At 38.0% G+C, this 19,710-nt stretch overlaps 1 protein-coding gene across 1 annotated transcript in view; it reads left to right on the top strand.

Moving 5' to 3' along the window:
* The window catches only part of prag1 (PEAK1 related, kinase-activating pseudokinase 1), a 28,235-nt gene extending 19,334 nt beyond the window's left edge, over positions 1-8,901 (top strand). Inside the window, exons 5-6 of the mRNA XM_002936454.5 lie at positions 3,601-4,337; positions 6,687-8,901. Of these exons, the coding sequence (XP_002936500.1) occupies positions 3,601-4,337; positions 6,687-7,712 (1,763 nt within the window). The 3' untranslated portion in view covers positions 7,713-8,901. The remainder of the gene's footprint in view (positions 1-3,600; positions 4,338-6,686) is intronic.
* Positions 8,902-19,710: the final 10,809 nt, after the last annotated feature.

Below are 19,710 nucleotides of genomic sequence, written 5' to 3' on the forward strand. Positions count from 1 at the left end.
CCAGTCTAGCAGCCAGTAAAGAGATGGCATTGCTGGTTCCAAAAGAAACTCGGCTCTAGCTGTCTGCTTCAATTTTTTCCTCCTGAACTCATCTTTACCATTACAGTGCTCAAGCAAAGCAGAACTTTTATCAGAGACAGTTCTGCCTGTGTGAGCCTGTATTCTTGATGAAATGTATTCTGAATAAGAGTCTGTGTGTGTATGCTGTTTGCAGATTTAAATGTATCTGATTATGTATCAGAGGAAAAATGGCCACAGAGTGAAAGCTGCTATTTGCTTTAGGAAAATGTGATGGTGCCGGCATCACAAATATATATATATATATATATATATATATATATATATATATATATATATATATATATATGCAGTACAAATAATATCATTTGGGTGGGGGAGTCGTGCTCAACTGATATACATTGTAGGCAAATGTAGGCTTTACATGTCCTTTAAGCAGGTCAAAAAATATTTTCTCTTTTCAAGAATCCTCCCTCTAATTATCAGGGAGCACTTTGTGCCCTTGTCTTAGGGTGGCCATACACGCACCAATATTATCATTCAAAACAATGTTATATGATACTTGGTGCATGTATGGCACAGGCCTTGAATATCGGTCATTTTGTTGATTGAAGGAATCTGAGCAAAGGCAAACGTTTAGCACTGAATCATCAGGCAGGGGTAGAATTCTGTTGTCTCTACCTGGACATCTCCCAATACAGCTCTGAGCATTAGTGGAGGGTAAGGACAATCCAATGGTCGCAGGAAAGATCATAATTGTAATGCGTATGGCCACCATTAATGGCTTTTATTTGGGCTGGACAGACAGTGAGGGCCGTGACAATAATACCATCTGTTATAGTGTATAACACAGTATATCCTGTACCATGCTATAGTTTTTGGGTCACTTATCGCCCAACAGCTAGGTCAGGTGTTGCAAAAACTGGGTTCCATGTGCTTTATACAGATTTCTTTTTTCAAATTAGAGCAGATGGTATTTTACTATACTTTTCCTGTAAGTATTTTGTGTTCTTGAAGAAGATCATGGGAAATGAACTTTGGAAAAAAGTATTGCAGCATCTGCCCTCTGTACTGACTGTGTGCTTAATATAGGTTTTCAGATCATTATTCAACACATTGCCACTCCTAGTCTCTATCTGCTCTCTTTAAAAGAGAAAGGGAACCTTGGAATGCATTATACATACACTCCCTACCTGAGCAACGCAAACAAATGATAACAGCAGTGTTGGCACATGCCTTTCCAGCCTGCTTGCTGTTACGCACAAATAAGGTTTACAGACACCATTTTATTACAGTGTAAAGTATATAAGCACAATGTAATTATGTGGGCTATCAGATCTAGCAAGCAGATTTGTTTCCAACTGTTCTTGTATATAAGGATTTACAAAAACTTTGTACAGTGGTAGCATGGTTCCGTCAGGGCAGCTGTCTTGGTCCTGGAAAATCTGCAAAGGTAATAAAAAAAAAAAAAAAAAAGAAACGTACAAAAAACTTTGGTGGTTATACACTCGTTTATAATAGTTTTTGTGGGGATTTTGTTAAGATAGGGGGGGAGATAGGGAGCTTCTTGATGGTGTTAGGAAATCATGTAATAGTTGAGAAACTAATACTATATATGATGTGTTTTAAAGAACCTTATTCAGGTTACTGAGGCATAAATGTATGGAAAAGACAATTATCATAGTTGGTTATTGCCTAAGAAAAACTTGCTTGTGTGTAAACCACACTGGGAAAAGAACTTTAATTATGGCTGCATGAGTTAAGGGGGCCCACTACAGTCACAGTTTCTTTACTTTGCGCCTTATGAGAGTCATCCATAGGCAATTTTTTTTTTTTTTTTTTTTTTACTTTTGGCCTCCCTCATACTACAACATTGTTAATTTGGGTTGAGAAAAGACCACAGTCTGTCAAGTACAACCCATGTTGTAGTTGTACAAAGAGATACTAGCACTAGCACAGGATTTAAAATGCAAAATTCCAAATGTTTATTGGTATTTCAGTCACTCTATGTGGACCTTTATCAAGATAACCATCACATGCTAGAGCCCCAACATAAATACCCCAGTGTTAACAGCAAGTTTTGGCCGCTAAAAAACCCATCATGACATCATCATACCAAAAATTATGTAAAAGTATCAAATAATTAAACACTAAATTCATCACATATTCCACATAACATGTATAATGTGAAAAACAATATCAAGTGCATGTTAAAAGCAGTACCATCCTAGCATTGTGCAGAATAATTCTGTGGCAGGGTAGGGCAAACCAAGTAACTTACTAAAGAGGGGTATATACTGAACTGAAGAAGAGCACTTCCATGTAAAGGCAAGGACAGCTGGTCTAGATCCACTAAGTTGCACCCAGGGTTACCATGGAAACTTGCATACTATATGCAGGTTTTATAAAGAAGGCGGAGCTCTACAGAACAATTGTCATGAATACAGAGGGAGGCTCATTAAAGGTCAAAATACAAGCATGCATGTAGGTTTCTGTTACAACTTGTAAAATGTACATATTAACACTAAGTCTAAACTAGTATTTATGCCATGAAGTGCCAACATGTCTCTTTGCAGTGTGTGCACGTAAATTAATTTAAATGGATTGTTTGATACCTGCTATGCGCTTGATTTCTTTGACATAGCTGGTTGTTCACATGGTGCTATTTACATTGTCACAGACTATTCTTTTAGCAACTCTTCCCTTTCTGCCACACCTTATAAGTGTGCAGGTAGCTGGAACATTTGATGGTGCTGTAAACTACATGACAGCTTTATGATTTTGTACTTGAAACATATTTACTATCGGTTATTTTCCCATGTCATCAAGGTCTTTGTGCTGGGTGGTAGCAATTCAGATCTCTGCTATTTTGGCAACTGTTGGCTTCAGTGCGCAGCAAGCAATTTTACTCTATTCAATCACTGCTTATGGTGATGTGGAGTCAGGTATATGTTTGCCACCCCAAAGAAAAAAGCCATAGAGAAGAACCAAAGGGCGACAGTGCAACAGTGATCACTTTCTTGAAGCATCCTGTGCTTATTTGATGCTTTGGTTACTCAGGGAAAATACTTTCTGTTGTGTATTGCTGACAAATACTATTCAAAGAAACACTTGTTACCTAGTTTGCTTTTTACTGGAGGTATGCTGCTGCTCCAGCTGAAGTTTGGCATTTGCCCTTTATCTTGCTACGAGTGTCATCTTGAGGGTCTCTTTTGACAGAAAGCTAGTTGGTGAATGTTAAGGAGAATGGAATGAGATAAGGAAGTAAGAGGTGCGGCGATTGTCCATAAGGGCGAAGACACACGGGACGATTAGTCACTGCAACTCTTAATTAATCCAGTCGCGCCAACATTTTCATTGCGCGGATTAGTCACCACAACTTTTTAAACACACAGGGCGATTAGTCGCTGCAACTGTCTTCACCCTAATAAGCAGGTCAAATAATATCTATGCATTCAACCAGCAGACTCATAGGTCAGATACCATAAATGCCGTCAAGTGTATTTTAAAGCTGTATACTATAATTGTATCGCAAATGTGTTAACAGTTAATTATTCTTTTATTTTTATTTTTTGTATACAGGTCACTCTTATGAAGCAGTGAATTCACCTTCTGTTTCTCCTGGAGGTGAAAAGAAACATTTCACTAAGATCTTATCTCTGGATTCTGGGCAAGATTCTCAACATGGAGCCATTCAACCACCTCCTTTGCCTATGAAAAAATCAATGAATAGAGCATCTTCAGTACCAGACAATTCCGCTTTGGGAAGGACAAATGTTTCAAGAACTTTATTGAACTTAAACAACCAACGATACAATCTTAGCCAATCAGAAAACAATGTATGTGGAGAGATAGCAACACAATCCAGTTTACTTTTAAGTCCTGGAGAAAAACATGTAATGTTTTCCTCCTCTGAATCCCTAGAGAAGTGTTGCAGAGGTAGCGGGCACAGAAATGAAGTAAGAAGCAGGAACTCAGTTCAGGGGAAAGGTCCCCATGCTTTTTCTTCCTCTCAGTTGAGTGTTTCTAGTCATAGTACCTCAGGATCCAGCCTTCAGCTCCACCACCTGCTGAGCAACATTGATAGCAAAGAAGGAATGTATGGCAAACTTAGCGGACTTTATGCTCAGTCCATGCGCCGCTTAGTGAACAAATGTGAAAACCATTTTATGAGGGGACAAAAACAAGAACACCACTTCAATGAAAACAATTGGTCACTCTTTAAGTTAACAAGTAACAAGCCATGCTGTATTGCTGGGGATGCCATTTACTATTGTGTCACATGCTCAAGAGATCCAAATAACAGCTATTCTGTAAAGGTAAGACCAATGTTTTAATTCACTACAGCTAAACTTATTCTCTGTATATACTTATCTAGAATTATTTGACAATTTGCCTTTGCATCGAAAATCTGCCTAATAAGCATCCAAATACCCAATGCACTTGCTATATGAATATTTGCTTCCACTATGTTGTGTTAAATAGCAGAATGATGGGAAGAACAGTAAGGCTAATATAGGGGTTTTCTCCACAGGCATATATCAGAGGGGAAAAACCTATACACCACCAGCCTAAGAGCTTTCTGTCAGGATATGTTCTAAACAAACCCTCTGAGAAATGCCACTTTACTGGAATAGAACAGCACCTAAATGCCATGCTAGATAATAGACTATGAGAGTTGTGTCCTTCCTATATACAGTATATATAATATATATACTTTGTAGTAGTTTTTCCTTTAGCTAAGGGATTTATTGACATAGGGTAAATCAATTTACTAGCCAGTCACTGTGAAATTGTAACAGATAAATGCATTATGTGCTCAGCAAGCTTTTTGCAGGACTTAACAAACAGAGCATTTGTTGGTCTGGGCCTTGTCTGTTTGATCTGTCATGCAAAGAGATAACTGTTTATTTACATGAGTAAGCACACATTAGTTACTAGTTGTCATGTTTAGCTCAAAAGGTGGCTGCATTCCACTGCCAAATTTGATTGAGTATTTAAAGAGTTTAACCAACTGCTAATTTCTGATTAGCTTCTAGTAAACTGCAAAACCATGTCGCAAACTTTAGTCGCATGATCTACTAAATTTATTTTTCTGCTTATATAGTTGTCTATTTTCACTTCTGTAATGCTAATTGTATACACAGCGTTGTACAGAAATTGGAACAATCTGTATATATACAGTTTAGATAATTACTGGCTACTGCAGGGATCCCCAACCTTTTTTACCTGTGAGCTTCATTCAAATGTAAAAAGAGTTGGGGAGCAAGACAAGCATAAAACATGTTCCTAGGGGTGCCAAATAAAGACTGTTACTGGCTTTTTGGTAGCCCCTATATGGACAGGAAGCCTACAGGATGTTCTGTTTGTCAGTACATCTGGTTTTTATGTAACTAAAACTTGCCTCCAAGCCAAGAATTCAAAAATAAGCACCCATTTTTAGGCCATTGTGAGCAACATTCAAGGGGCTGGAGCAACATGAGCCACTGGTTGGGGACTACTAGGCTACCTACTTGTTATTGGCATCTATACATCTGTACATCTGTACATCTGTACTGCTTGAATCTGCATACCCCAAGAGAAGCACCATTGATGCCGGACCACCAAAGTGCTGGTTTGATTAAGGTAGATACTTCTGTCAAGACAAGCAATAGAGCATTATGCTTTAAAACAAGCTAACTTCTGTCAGAGGCTTCAGCATTTTAATAAGTTGTCATAAGTGATATGATGATTTGCTGAACTATTATGTAGAGGCAAACAATGGGGTGCTAATGTCCCATAGGCACATTTGTTTGCTATTTGTAAAACTCTTGGCTTGCAGGTCTGGAGAAGATGATTTGCATTTAAATGGCAATGTTTTAAGTCTATCCTAAATATCTGTATGTTAAAATATGCTATTTTTTATGATTGCATTTTTAAATCATAGTTACAGACCTTAAGAAGTAGAATTTGTTTGGTCCTAAAAGTGTTAAATATTCCTCTTGAACACCAAACATTCATGGATGTTAACCTAATCATATTGAGAAAGAAAAGCACAAGTGGATAGGATAATAATATGTTGATTCAGCAAGGTCACTCCTCCATTATATTACTAAAATCAATTTTGCCTAAATGCCAATAGTGTCACCTGTGATAAACACATCATGTCAGCAGGCTGTGACCTTCACTGGCACCTTACATCATTAAAGCTACTCTTCCAGAAATCTTGATGCTTTTTACCTAATCTATATTAGCTGACCTAGTACAAAATTCTGACTTGCACATGCAGTGTACGTTGCTGTCTATTACTACACATAATCTACCATAACTGCACTATTTTCCGTTCTTTCAATATTAATCCATTTTTTTTTTGTTATATTTGGGTTTAATTTTATCATTGGATTTCATATATATGTGTATGCTTTTAAATATTCAATAGTTTTTTTTCTTGATATGCCTGTTATAAGCATTTGTTTAAAAAATACTCTGCCACAGCCAAAAGTACTATTAAAGTGTTTGTCAAGTAAACGGTTATCAAATCTGTTGTGGCTTTTGCTCTGAGTCCCAATATTTTTTCTGTTGTTCTGTAAAACAGTATAACTTTAACTAAAGAAAGCAATACTGCAGATAAAATATCTCAAACTACACAGCACGATAATCAGTTAATTTGTGCCTGTTTCTATTTGCAGATGTGCAAGGCAGAGGATACAAAATCTCAATCAAACCTGTCACTCCCAGTCCATTTTAATATACAGCAAGACTGTGGAAATTTTGTGGCTACTGTTCCATCAAGTATGTTACATCCACCCAACATACCCAAGGGTCCTTCTTCTAATGAGAGTTCACAGACTGTGGGCCCAGCTAGTGAGCAGGAGTGTGTGGTGGTGATCACTAGAGAGGTGCCCTATCTCACTGCTGCAGAGTTTGTAGAGGAGTCTGGGTCTACCCACCAACTGCAGCCTGAGGTTTATGAGCGCCAGGTTTGTCTTCTCTTACTCCAGCTCTGTAATGGTTTGGAGCATCTAAAGGAACATGGCATTATCCATAGAGATCTGTGCTTGGAAAATCTCTTGCTTGTCCATTGGCAGAATTCTCCGGAAAAGATCAAAGATGTAAAATATGTTCCTAGGCTCATTGTTAGTAATTTCTCCAAAGCCAAACAAAGATCTGGGTGTGAGGAGTCAAAGCCAAGGAGAGATAAAACTAGGCTGGCACCCGAAATTATGGCAGCTTCCCAATATAAAAAATTTGATGAGTTTCAAACAGGAATCCTTATTTATGAACTACTCCATCAACCCAATCCATTTGAGGTCCGCGCAAGCCTTCATGAACATGATTACAGCCAGAAAGATTTGCCATCACTTCCAGCTTTGTCTGTTTATTCTCGTGGGCTTCAGCACCTTGCCCACTTGCTGCTCGAGGCTGACCCAATTAAACGTATCCGTATTTCTGAAGCTAAGCGAGTGCTTCAATGTCTCTTATGGGGCCCAAGAAAAGACTTGACTGATCAACCCTTCAGCCATGAGGAAGCTTTCCACTGTGCTCTTCAGAACTGGATTGACATGAAACGTGCCCTTCTGATGATGAAGTTCGCTGAGCAGGCACTTGAGCCCCAGCAAAATATTTCACTGGAGGACTGGCTCTGTTGCCAGTACTTAGCATCAGCAGATCCATGTTATCTGTATAAAACACTTAAACTCATTAAGTTAATTTAACTTGATTAAGTTATTTGTCTCCTCAAGTGCCAACATTTAAATATACACCTGGGGAGCCAACTGATGTGCCCTTTGGCCACCCTGGGTTACTCAAACAATTCTTTTCAGGATACTGGCATTATCTTTGATGGATCGCAGGAGAATATTAACGCACAAATCTCCTTTACTTTGCATAACTATTGTTTGTTCTTTAGATAAACATTAACACTTCTTGGTTGCTCAAGGATTCTTAATTTATCCCTATTGTTCTGAAAATAAATCTAGTTGTCAAATAGGGTCACTGCAACTTTTAGTGTTCAGAGCTGCTCCAGTATAAATTAAATGACATGTACGTCTTATAAACCTGTTGGCAGGCTTTTCTTGTAACTCCTCATACTGGTTTGAAAAGAGAGTAATATTTTAAAAATATGTTGAGATGTTGAAAGTTTTGTCACTATTAACAGAAATTGTTTTCTAGTGCATTTACTAGACAACAGCACTGTTATTTTCAGTCACCCAACTGTATGTTACAGGAGCTGCATTTTCTTTGCTTTCAGAAAATACAGGAGCTGGTGGCTGTAGTTTTTATCCTCATTAAGACTAACGGTTAAGTTAGTGGAGGTATTCATTTCAATACACAGGGTATGTGTAGTAGTAAAGTAGTTTTGTGTTCAGCAACATTGAGAGTTACAAAATGCCCCCCTCCCCCACTAGCTTTATAAACACACACAAAATATAAATATACATTTTCATAACCATGAGAGTTACCTACACAGCTTGATTATTAGATTCAACTGTCTTAAGCTTTAAATCAGTAAAGTTGCCATTAAACTGTAGCTTATGTACATCCTCCCAGCATCCGATATGTTTTCAGAGAGCGCTGGGAGTTGTAGTTAGACAGCAGCTGGAGAGCCACTGATTTTTAGATCCGTAGTATAAAAAAATGTGTAAATATATTTTTGTACATTGTAGATGTGTATATGCTTGTATATATCAAATTGTCATATTGCGTTCTGTCTAAGGGCCTTAAACACATTGCAGAGCAATGATATATATTGGTCACTTGGGCAATTAAGGTTTAAAATGTTTACAAAACAATTTCAAATGTAAGTACTTAACATGATATACAAGAAAGTTAGGAAACTACTCCTTTGTCTTTTTTGTACTTCTGTATACTGAACTTTGTTAAAATAAAATTAATAAATGTTAATTACCTGTCTTTACCTTTTTTATGATATGAATTACACGTGTGTACTACATATTATATTGCTGTAAGTAACTGAATCAAGGGGCTGTGGTGTGAAAAAGATGCATGCAATTGCTGTTTTATCTCTGTTGTGCCTTGTACTTGAGCTGAACTAGATGGTAGAATTTTAATGGGGTTTTCATGAGTTATGGAAAGCTGCATCATCTAGAACAGGAGTCCCCAAACTTTATAACTCATGAGCAACAATTTAATATAAAAAGGTCGGGGAGCAATACAAGCATGAAAACAATTCCTGGGGGTGACTAAAAAAAGTCTGTAATTGGTTATTTTGTAGCCCCTATGTGGACTTTATGCTTCCAAGTTATAAATTCAAAAATGAAGACCTGCTTTGAGGCCACTGGGAGCAACATCAAAGGGGGTGGTGAGCAACATGTTGCTGACAAGCCACTGGTTGGGGATCACTGATCTAGAACTTTGGTTCTGTCAGTGACTGTCAGTTGCCTCTGCTTGCACCAATGACCTGCCAATACATATTAAATTCCAATGCTCATCATTACCACAAATGTTTGGGTGTAGATTTTAGTATTCACATTACCCACAGGTTAAATTGTTACTGCTAGATAGATTGATATTATAAGATAGATAGATAGATTATATGTATACAGTGATTGAATTGCAAAGGCTGGTGCACTCAAAGGCAAATATATGCCCAGGCATACAATGTATGTACGACTTGCATTTATAGTTATATCAAAAGTTATGACTGTACATATATGCATCAACATTGGAGCAAAGGGTCAGCGAAAAGAGAGGTTCTATATGTATGTCTTGAGAAAGTTCCTTTAGTGGGACTGAAACATTCATGTCAATAAAATATGAGGATTTTTAAAGTCAGCTTGGCGTTCCAGGACCTGTATAAAAGCCCTTAGCTTTTGACCTTGTACCTTAATTAGGTCATGATGCAATCCTCCATGTTTTTTGCACTTTGTGCCCTGCTACAGAGAAGTTAAGAGTAGAATGCTTCCACAAGTCCAAACTGAATGAGAAATAAAGGGGTTTCTGCACTTGTGGCAGGGGCTGTTGTAAATTACCTCTACTGTTAACATGAGTGCTTCCATTTTGAAGTCATAATGCAATCGGCAAAAATCATTTATCAACACTGGGCAAATTTGTCTGTGGGCAGTAACCCATGGCAACTAATCAAATTATTGCATTCATTGTTGTATCTGCAGCTGCCTGAAAAAAATCCAATCACTGGTTGCTATGGGTTACTGCCCACAGGTAAATTTGTCCAGTGTTGATAAATCCCCAGTGTCTTTTAAGTGGTATAACCAGGAGTTACTATGCTCCACAGCAAAAGCTTTTGAAAGCCTCATCCTCCTTTATACATACATACATACATACATATATATATAAGAGAGAATTTGCATTAGTCAACCCAAACCAGATGCTGCTGTAATGTTCCCATATATCAAATCTGATTCCTGGCAAAAGGCTTTGACAGGTCCTGTGGGAAAATGCTCATTGCATGACAAAGCAAAATTGTATGAGAGGAACTTCTGGAAACTGGGTTTCCATGAATGTAATAGCCACAGAAAAATGCATTTCCTTCCTGTTCATTATATATACACATTGTTTGGGCGTGTAGAAAGACAAGGAGACACTCTTTAACATTCTTTTGTATAAATCATTTTATCTCCATACATTGCACCTTGTATAGACCAAGGTTTCCATAGGATGCTGTGCACAAATGTTAACCTTTCTGCCTCTCCCTTCCTTTGCACCCTCCTACACACATTCCTAAGTGAATCACTGCAAAGAACAAATACAGTTGAGCTGGCTCTTTTTCACAGTATCCATGCTTTTTAAAGGAGTGGCAGTCAAGTAAACTTCATGTGTTGTCAATAGGGACCACCAGGGAATGCTTGCCGAACAACAATAAACATGGGAATATGGCACCTGCTACTTTTTAAATTGTTATTCACATATTTTGTACCCTGTACCCATGCATTAGTGGGTTTTCTCCTATACTTCAGACAAACATACAGGCAGGTTAATTTGCTACTAAAAATGCATGTATGGGATAAGGACCCCACTGGGGATATGGCTGTAAATGATGTACTGTATATAAGGACTTAATTAAGCCATCTTAAAGGAACACCAAAGTAATACCAAAATATGAAAGAGCTATAAAGTAATAAAAATATAATGCACTGTAATTCACTGGTAAAACTGGTGTGTTTGCTACAGTAACACTACTATAATTCATATAATAAACTGCTGTGTAGCCATGGGGGCAGCCATTCAAGCTGGAAAAAAAAGGAGAAAAGGCACAGGTTACATAGCAGATAACAGATAAGTTCTGTAGAATACAATAGTGTTTTATCTGCTATGTGCCTGTGCCTTTTCTCCTTTGAATGGCTGCCTCCATGGCTACATAGCAGCTTATTTATATAAATTACAGTAGACTTTCTGAAGTAAACACACAACTTTTACCAGTGCAGGGCAGCAGCACATTATATTTTAGTTACTTTTATACACTTTCATTTTTTGGTGTTACTGTTCCTTTAACAAGGTAAAGCCTCTATTAATTGTGGAGGACACAATTGATGCTGGTTTATAGAGATGCTTTATCTTGTTATTTAAATCATTGTAATCACTTAACTGATACCCAGGGGCGGTGCTCCTGTTAGCAGAAAACTGCACCGGCCTGGGGTACATGCGAGCAAGCAGTCCTATCCCTTCCTTTCTTCTTTCTTCAAAATCCCTGGGGGCCGACATATGTGCAATAATGTGAAATGGCCGACTTTTTGTTAGTTTAGCTTTTCACTCTGCTGCGCATGCACACCCAGTACATAGAAAGAAACAGGAAGATCCCTGTCTTGCATATACCCTGGGTCGGTGTAGTTTTCTGCTTACAGGAGCACTGGCCTGGTGCATCAGCTAAGTAATTACAATTATTTTAATAACAAGGTGGGGGAGCACCAAGCACCAGCCTGGAGTATCATGTAAGTGATTATAATCAGTAGTGTTTCTGGCATTTGGAACCCCCTAGTGATTGAAACTTTCTTTCTCCTTTAAATTACAAGTAAAGACGGGAGTGAATAATGTCTTAGTCTGCAGATACCTATTAGTGTATATATGTATATATATATATATATATATATATATATATACATATATACACTAAGGAGCTGATTTACTAATCCACGAACGGTCCGAAGGCGTCCGAATGCGTTTTTTCGCAAATGATCGGTATTTTGCGATTTTTTCGTAAATTGTCGCGACTTTTTCGTAGCCGCTACGACTGTTTCGCAAAATGTCGCGACTTTTTCGTAGCGTTACGACTTGCGCGAATTGTCGCAACTTTTTCGTAGCCTTCGCGCCGAGTACGAAAGTTTCGTATTCATTCAAGCTTCAGTATCGTGACTTTTCTTGGGCCAGGTTGGAGCTGCAGAGTGCCATTGAGTCCTATGGGAGGCTTCCAAAATCATGCTAAGTCTGAAAGTTTTGCCCGCAGTTTACGAGCGCACAATACGAAAAAGTTGCGACAAGATACGAGCAAATCGTAACGGCTACGAAAAAGTTGCGACAATTCGCGCAAGTCGTAAAGGCTACGAAAAAGTTGCAACAGTTTAGGAAAAGTCGTAACGGCGACGAAAAAATCGCAAGAAATACGAAAAAAAGTCGCAAAATGTTTGTTTTCCAATCGGAATTTTTCCCATTCGGATTCGTGGGTTAGTAAATCAGCCCCTAAGACTTCTATGGGACCCTAAACATGACCTGGTCCTTTGTGTGCCTTTTAAACAGCTTTCTTGCTATGGTTACAGCCCTAAGCAATTGTGCACTGGACCATGGATTACTAAATGATTTAAAAATACAATTCTAGGCTCAAACTTACTTTATGGTTCCATGGGTCACTGCCCAAAAGTTGTCCTTGCACTTCCACATAGTTTAAAGCGCCATTGTGTCCCTCCTGTCTTTTCTGATGAATCAAGCGCAAGTGTGTCTATTGATGCTTGTGGAACTGCCACCATGATTGTGGAAGTAATTCCAGGGTGCAGACATGCTCCAAAAGAATCAAACGTTTAATGCTGCTTGCAACATGCTGGAAACAACACAATCTGTGCTTGTGTCCAAGTGCGCATGCAAAGGTGGGTTCATTTTTACAAATCTGGTGCAATGTGGTGCCGAGCCACATTTCTGTGGAAAATGCATTTTAGTAAAAAATATGTTGAACTGCACATTGCCCTAGTAATTCCAGAAGAATAATTTATACTCCTTTGTAAGATGAAAATCTGTTTGGAATGTGAATATTTTTGCAGCTTGACTCAACTAGCTAAATTGTTCTCTGACTGAGTCACATACCATAGAATGTTCCTGCTCAGTCAATACAGCTGTGCTACTGGAACACCAGGGGTGTAGAACTGCAAAGAATATGATTCCGGACGGAATTAGAAGGTTAATCCTAGATAACAGATATATGAATCATACTATGGATGACGCAAATACTAAAAGCAGACGTTCACATACAGATGAGATATATATATATACAAACCGGATTCCAAAAAAGTTGGGACACTAAACAAATTGTGAATAAAAACTGAACGCAATGATGTGGAGGTGCCAACTTCTAATATTTTATTCAGAATAGAACATAAATCACGGGAACAAAAGTTTAAACTGAGAAAATGTACCATTTTAAGAGAAAAATATATTGATTCAGAATTTCATGGTGTCAACAAATCCCAAAAAAGTTGGGACAAGGCCATTTTCACCACTGTGTGGCATCTCCCCTTCTTCTTACAACAGACGTCTGGGGACCGAGGAGACCAGTTTCTCAAGTTTAGGAATAGGAATGCTCTCCCATTCTTGTCTAATACAGGCCTCTAACTGTTCAATCGTCTTGGGCCTTCTTTGTCGCACCTTCCTCTTTATGATGCGCCAAATGTTCTCTATAGGTGAAAGATCTGGACTGCAGACTGGCCATTTCAGTATCCGGATCCTTCTCCTACGCAGCCATGATGTTGTGATTGATGCAGAATGTGGTCTGGCATTATCTTGTTGAAAAATGCAGGGTCTTCCCTGAAAGAGCATATGTTGTTCTAGAACCTGAATATATTTTTCTGCATTGATGCTGCCTTTCCAGACATGCAAGCTGCCCATGCCACACGCACTCATGCAACCCCATACCATCAGAGATGCAGGCTTCTGAACTGAGCGTTGATAACAACTTGGGTTGTCCTTGTCCTCTTTGGTCCGGATGACATGGCGTCCCAGATTTCCAAAAAGAACTTCGAACCGTGACTCGTCTGACAACAGAACAGTCTTCCATTTTGCCACACTCCATTTGAAATGATCCCTGGCCCAGTGAAAACGCCTGAGCTTGTGGATCTTGCTTAGAAATGGCTTCTTCTTTGCACTGTAGAGTTTCAGCTGGCAACGGCGGATGGCACGGTGGATTGTGTTCACTGACAATGGTTTCTGGAAGTATTCCTGAGCCCATTCTGTGATATCCTTTACAGTAGCATTCCTGTTTGTGGTGCAGTGTCGTTTAAGGGCCCGGAGATCACGGGCATCCAGTATGGTTTTACGGCCTTGACCCTTGTTCCCGATTCTCTGAATCTTCGGATGATGTTATGCACAGTTGATGATGATAGATGCAAAATCTTTGCAATTTTTCGCTGGGTAACACCTTTCTGATATTGCTCCACTATCTTTCTGCGCAACATTGTGGGAATTGGTGATCCTCTACCCATCTTGGCTTCTGAGAGACACTGCCACTCTGAGAAGCTCTTTTTATACCCAATCATGTTGCCAATTGACCTAATTAGTGTTATTTGGTCTTCCAGCTCTTCGTTATGCTCAAATTAACTTTTTCCAGCCTCTTATTGCTACTTGTCCCAACTTTTTTGGGATTTGTTGACACCATTAAATTCTGAATCAACATATTTTTCCCTTAAAATGGTACATTTTCTCAGTTTAAACTTTTGTTCCGTGATTTATGTTCTGAATAAAATATTAGAAGTTGGCACCTCCACATCATTGCGTTCAGTTTTTATTCACAATTTGTTTAGTGTCCCAACTTTTTTGGAATCCGGTTTGTATATACAGTATGTCTGTGTGAAGAGCAAGTTGCCATTTTACTTTGGCAATCTCAAATTTAAAGGACACCATGCTCATTTTAACTGTATTGTAGATTGTTGTTTTTATATTTAGAGGTTTCAGATATATAGTTATGCATTGAGGAGACCTAACTATGTCCTAAAAGTGTTATTCTGCACAATTTTGCATGCTAATTGCTTGGATATGTCATACCAAACAAGTATTATTGACTGGTTCCTATGTAATACATCAATAATATTAATAGGAATGATACTTGTGTGTCACATGCTGAATAAGAATAATCATAAGAATAAAACTTCTCTATGCTAGGAAGTTAGTAGCAAATGGCTAGTTTTTATGACCTTAAAGGGCAAGTAAAGCCCTGCTAATATGTGTTATAGTATTAGGGTAACAAAAAGCCTTCTGTGCTACCTCCCATGGCCAGAAGCCCTATGTCTGTTAAGTTCAAGCCCCACCATTTGCATGCTGGACTGCAGCAGTGCTCTGCTGCAGGGTTTGTACTCACAAGGAGGGCCATACCATAGGAAAAGATAGCTTTGTTTTGAACAATGGGCTCTGCTTTATCCATCATCTGGGTACTGACCGTAACCCTAATATAAATTTAAAAAAAAAAAAACGATTAAGCAGGAGTTGTCTTGCCATTTAAAAGAACAAGCAATTTTTACAGAATTTTTTACTTTATTTTTATTGCATTGAAAAAGATTATTTAATAACTGGGAAAACATTGTAAATAGGTTGGGCATCAATACTTAGGGGCACATTCATTAAAGTACAATTGAATCCAAATACAAAACTGTGCATATTTTTTGTGACTTTTTCGTACCTTGCAACAATTTGCGCGACAAAATTGTATTTGTCACGCAGAGTACGAAAGGTTCAGATTCATTAAAGTTTTGTTATCGTGACTTTCCTTGGGCCAGGTTGGAGCTGCAGAGTGCCATTGAGTCCTATGGGAAGCTTCCAAAAACATGCACAGAAGGATCAAAGTCGGAAAGGTTTTCCCGCCGTTTAAGATTGTTCGGATACGAAAATTTCAGGACTTTCGGATCGCCAATACGATATTATTGTGACTATTATGATTTTTCCACCTTCCTCTGAAACAACTAGCAGGTTTTAATAAGACAAAATTTTCATGAACTTAAGTTACTATGTAACAGTGAAACTCCAGGATATTGGGTCCTGGGAATAGCATAGCAGAAATTTCAAAAACATTTTGTATGTGTTTAAGTTACTGACAGAGAATGGATAAAAAAGACCCAAAGGTAGAACAATTGGCCTCTTCTAGTACTTTCAGGGATAACTTCCCTAGGTAATTAAATGAGAAAAAAGAAACAAATATTATTGCTTGTAAATAAATAAACACAAAGAAATACAAACCTAATTTAAAACACACAGTAATTAAATGTTTTTTCCTAGAATAATTTGTGTTGAAGGTTGCAATACTGTGCTTTAGTGGCATATCAGATGGAAAGAGGTCAGTCAGTTTGGATTGTTGCCTAGAAATTGCATCATCTATGCTTTAGAGGTTTTGAAAGCTTGATTCTTAGAACAGATTTACTAAAAATGGATATTTTATGTCCAGCCTTGCTGTATTGAAATTACGTACACTACTTTTGTGCAATTTAAAATTGTGGGATACTTCCCATGCTGTAGGAATAAAACTAAGGTGTAAACACTTGTCAGAATCAAATAAATTTTTTGGGGTAGTCTGTATATTATTGCTAAACCCAGAACAATCAGTTTGGAAAAGAACTTATCTTTCAAACACATTCATTTTGACATTTTTTTTAAATTGAGACTCTAAAATGACAGGAAATGTTGTCACATGAATAAATATAATCTTGCTTGAGAGGAAGATGAGTAACAATGGAACATGCACAACCACTATAAAATGTCATAAAACATCTGGTTTAGTAATTATTTCATACATCATACAATCCTTTCTCTTCATTCTCATTATTTGCTAAATGCCCACTTCACAAAATGTTACCTTTGATCTGAAGAACGATAATTATAAATCCTATCAGAATCCTGTTATAAGAATATGGGGCAGATTTATTCAAATTAAAAAGCACAAATGGTGACTTATTTATTAAAAGACCCAAATATAAAAAGTCATGAATAAATAAAAATGTGGAACAAATCCAAAATAAATACACTAACAAAAAAATCCTAAACCCTTACGTTGATTTCTACATGATTTTAACGGCTTTTAGATGATGTAGTTTTTATCATTGTTTTTAACTGTTTTTACACTTGATAAATTCATTTTTTTGAATAATTAGTAAAATACAAGGTTTTTAATGCTAATAAGTATGAAAGAATATGTAACTCTGGCCCTATAATTATATTTGGGGTAAGATAAACACTGATTTGCAATGTTTGTACAAATATGTAGGACTCGCCCATGAAACTACAAGGCAATTCCTTGTCTTTTGAATGTAACCACAGTTTAGAAGGAGCATGGTAAAGATTAAATTAATCAACAGCATCCATTTGCTGCTCTACAAATAATTGTAGTAATTACTCTACAATTAGCAATGTTAGATCATTTTGAAGGATGCAAAGTACAGTTATCAGCAAAATCAACAGCAGGAAATGAAAATAGAGGGTACTGACAAAGCATGGATACACAAGACACTTAGCTCTCTCTCTTAAATGGCATCTTTTTAAATATGCCAACATGTACATAATGATAAACAAGCCCAACACAGGACGTCAGCACTGTGAGTTAACATCTGAAATCTATCGCAGAAGTTTATTCAAGAAATAGATTTCCTATCACAATGGAAGTATCTAAGCCCTGCCAGATGGCCAGATTGCTTGCGGTATTTGTACATAAATATACAAGGTGTTGCCTGTCTGCATCTGAAGCTGGTGATTGGATTCCTGTAGCAGGAATGTTTATGACATTTGTCATAACATGACAGCTTCTATGAAGTGGAGCAAATATCAGAAGCACTAAATATTTGCTGGTCAAAGTATGTTAAAAGTATGTCATACACTACTACCTACATTGTAGGTAGCCCAAATTGTTCAAGTGCCAACAGCACTTGATAATGGGATCATGCTGACCTAAAACTTGTTGTCCTAATAAAAACAGTTTTATAGTCATTTCTGATTTACTATGTTTTTTATTATATAAGGATGGGTAGGTGGTGTATTAAAACTTCATTTATTTTTTGCAATCAGATGCCATCAGTGCTTTCCAATGCTTTAATATATATATATATATATCTACACTCACCAAAAGGATTATTAGGAACACCTGTTCAATTTCTCATTAATGCAATTATCTAATCAACCAATCACATGGCAGTTGCTTCAATGCATTTAGGGGTGTGGTCCTGGTCAAGACAATCTCCTGAACTGCAAACTGAATGTCAGAATGGGAAAGAAAGGTGATTTGAGCGTGGCATGGTTGTTGGTGCCAGACGGGCCGGTCTGAGTATTTCACAATCTGCTCAGTTACTGGGATTTTCACGCACAACCATTTCTAGGGTTTACAAAGAATGGTGTGAAAAGGGAAAAACATCCAGTATGCGGCAGTCCTGTGGGCGAAAATGCCTTGTTGATGCTAGAGGTCAGAGGAGAATGGGCCGACTGATTTAAACTGATAGAAGAGCAACTTTGACTGAAATAACCACTTGTTACAACCGAGGTATGCAGCAAAGCATTTGTGAAGCCACAACATGCACAACCTTGAGGTGGATGGGCTACAACAGCAGAAGACCCCACCGGGTACCACTCATCTCCACTACAAATAGGAAAAAGAGGCTACAATTTGCATGAGCTCACCAAAATTGGACAGTTGAAGACTGGAAAAATGTTGCCTGGTCTGATGAGTCTCGATTTCTGTTGAGACATTCAAATGGTCAGAATTTGGCGTAAACAGAATGAGAACATGGATCCATCATGCCTTGTTACCACTGTGCAGGCTGGTGGTGGTGGTGTAATGGTGTGGGGGATGTTTTCTTGGCACACTTTAGGCCCCTTAGTGCCAATTGGGCATTGTTTAAATGCCACGGCCTACCTGAGCATTGTTTCTGACCATGTCCATCCCTTTATGACCACCATGTACCCATCCTCTGATGGCTACTTCCACCAGGATAATGCACCATGTCACAAAGCTCGAATCATTTCAAATTGGTTTCTTGAACATGACAATGAGTTCACTGTACTAAAATGGCCCCCACAGTCACCAGATCTCAACCCAATAGAGCATCTTTGGGATGTGGTGGAATGGGAGCTTTGTGCCCTGGATGTGCATCCCACAAATCTCCATCAACTGCAAGATGCTATCCTATCAATATGGGCCAACATTTCTAAAGAATGCTTTCAGCACCTTGTTGAATCAATGCCACGTAGAATAAAGGCAGTTCTGAAGGCGAAAGGGGGTCAAACACCGTATTAGTATGGTGTTCCTAATAATCCTTTTGGTGTGTGTGTATATATATATATATATATATACAGAGAGAGAGAGAGCAATATATACAAGCACACCATGCACACAAACATGCAAAATCTATTCCATTATAAGAATAAATTGACTTTAACAGCTAGATTTAATAGTACAAAACACGGCTTTATGGTTTATGTTTATGAAATTGTCTTTATAGTTTATGTTTATGAAATTGTTTTTATAGTTTATGTTTATGAAATTGTCTTGAAACTTGTGGACCGACA

The sequence above is a fragment of the Xenopus tropicalis genome, chromosome 1 (genome assembly GCF_000004195.4).
Source record: "Xenopus tropicalis strain Nigerian chromosome 1, UCB_Xtro_10.0, whole genome shotgun sequence".
Taxonomy (NCBI): domain Eukaryota; kingdom Metazoa; phylum Chordata; class Amphibia; order Anura; family Pipidae; genus Xenopus; species Xenopus tropicalis.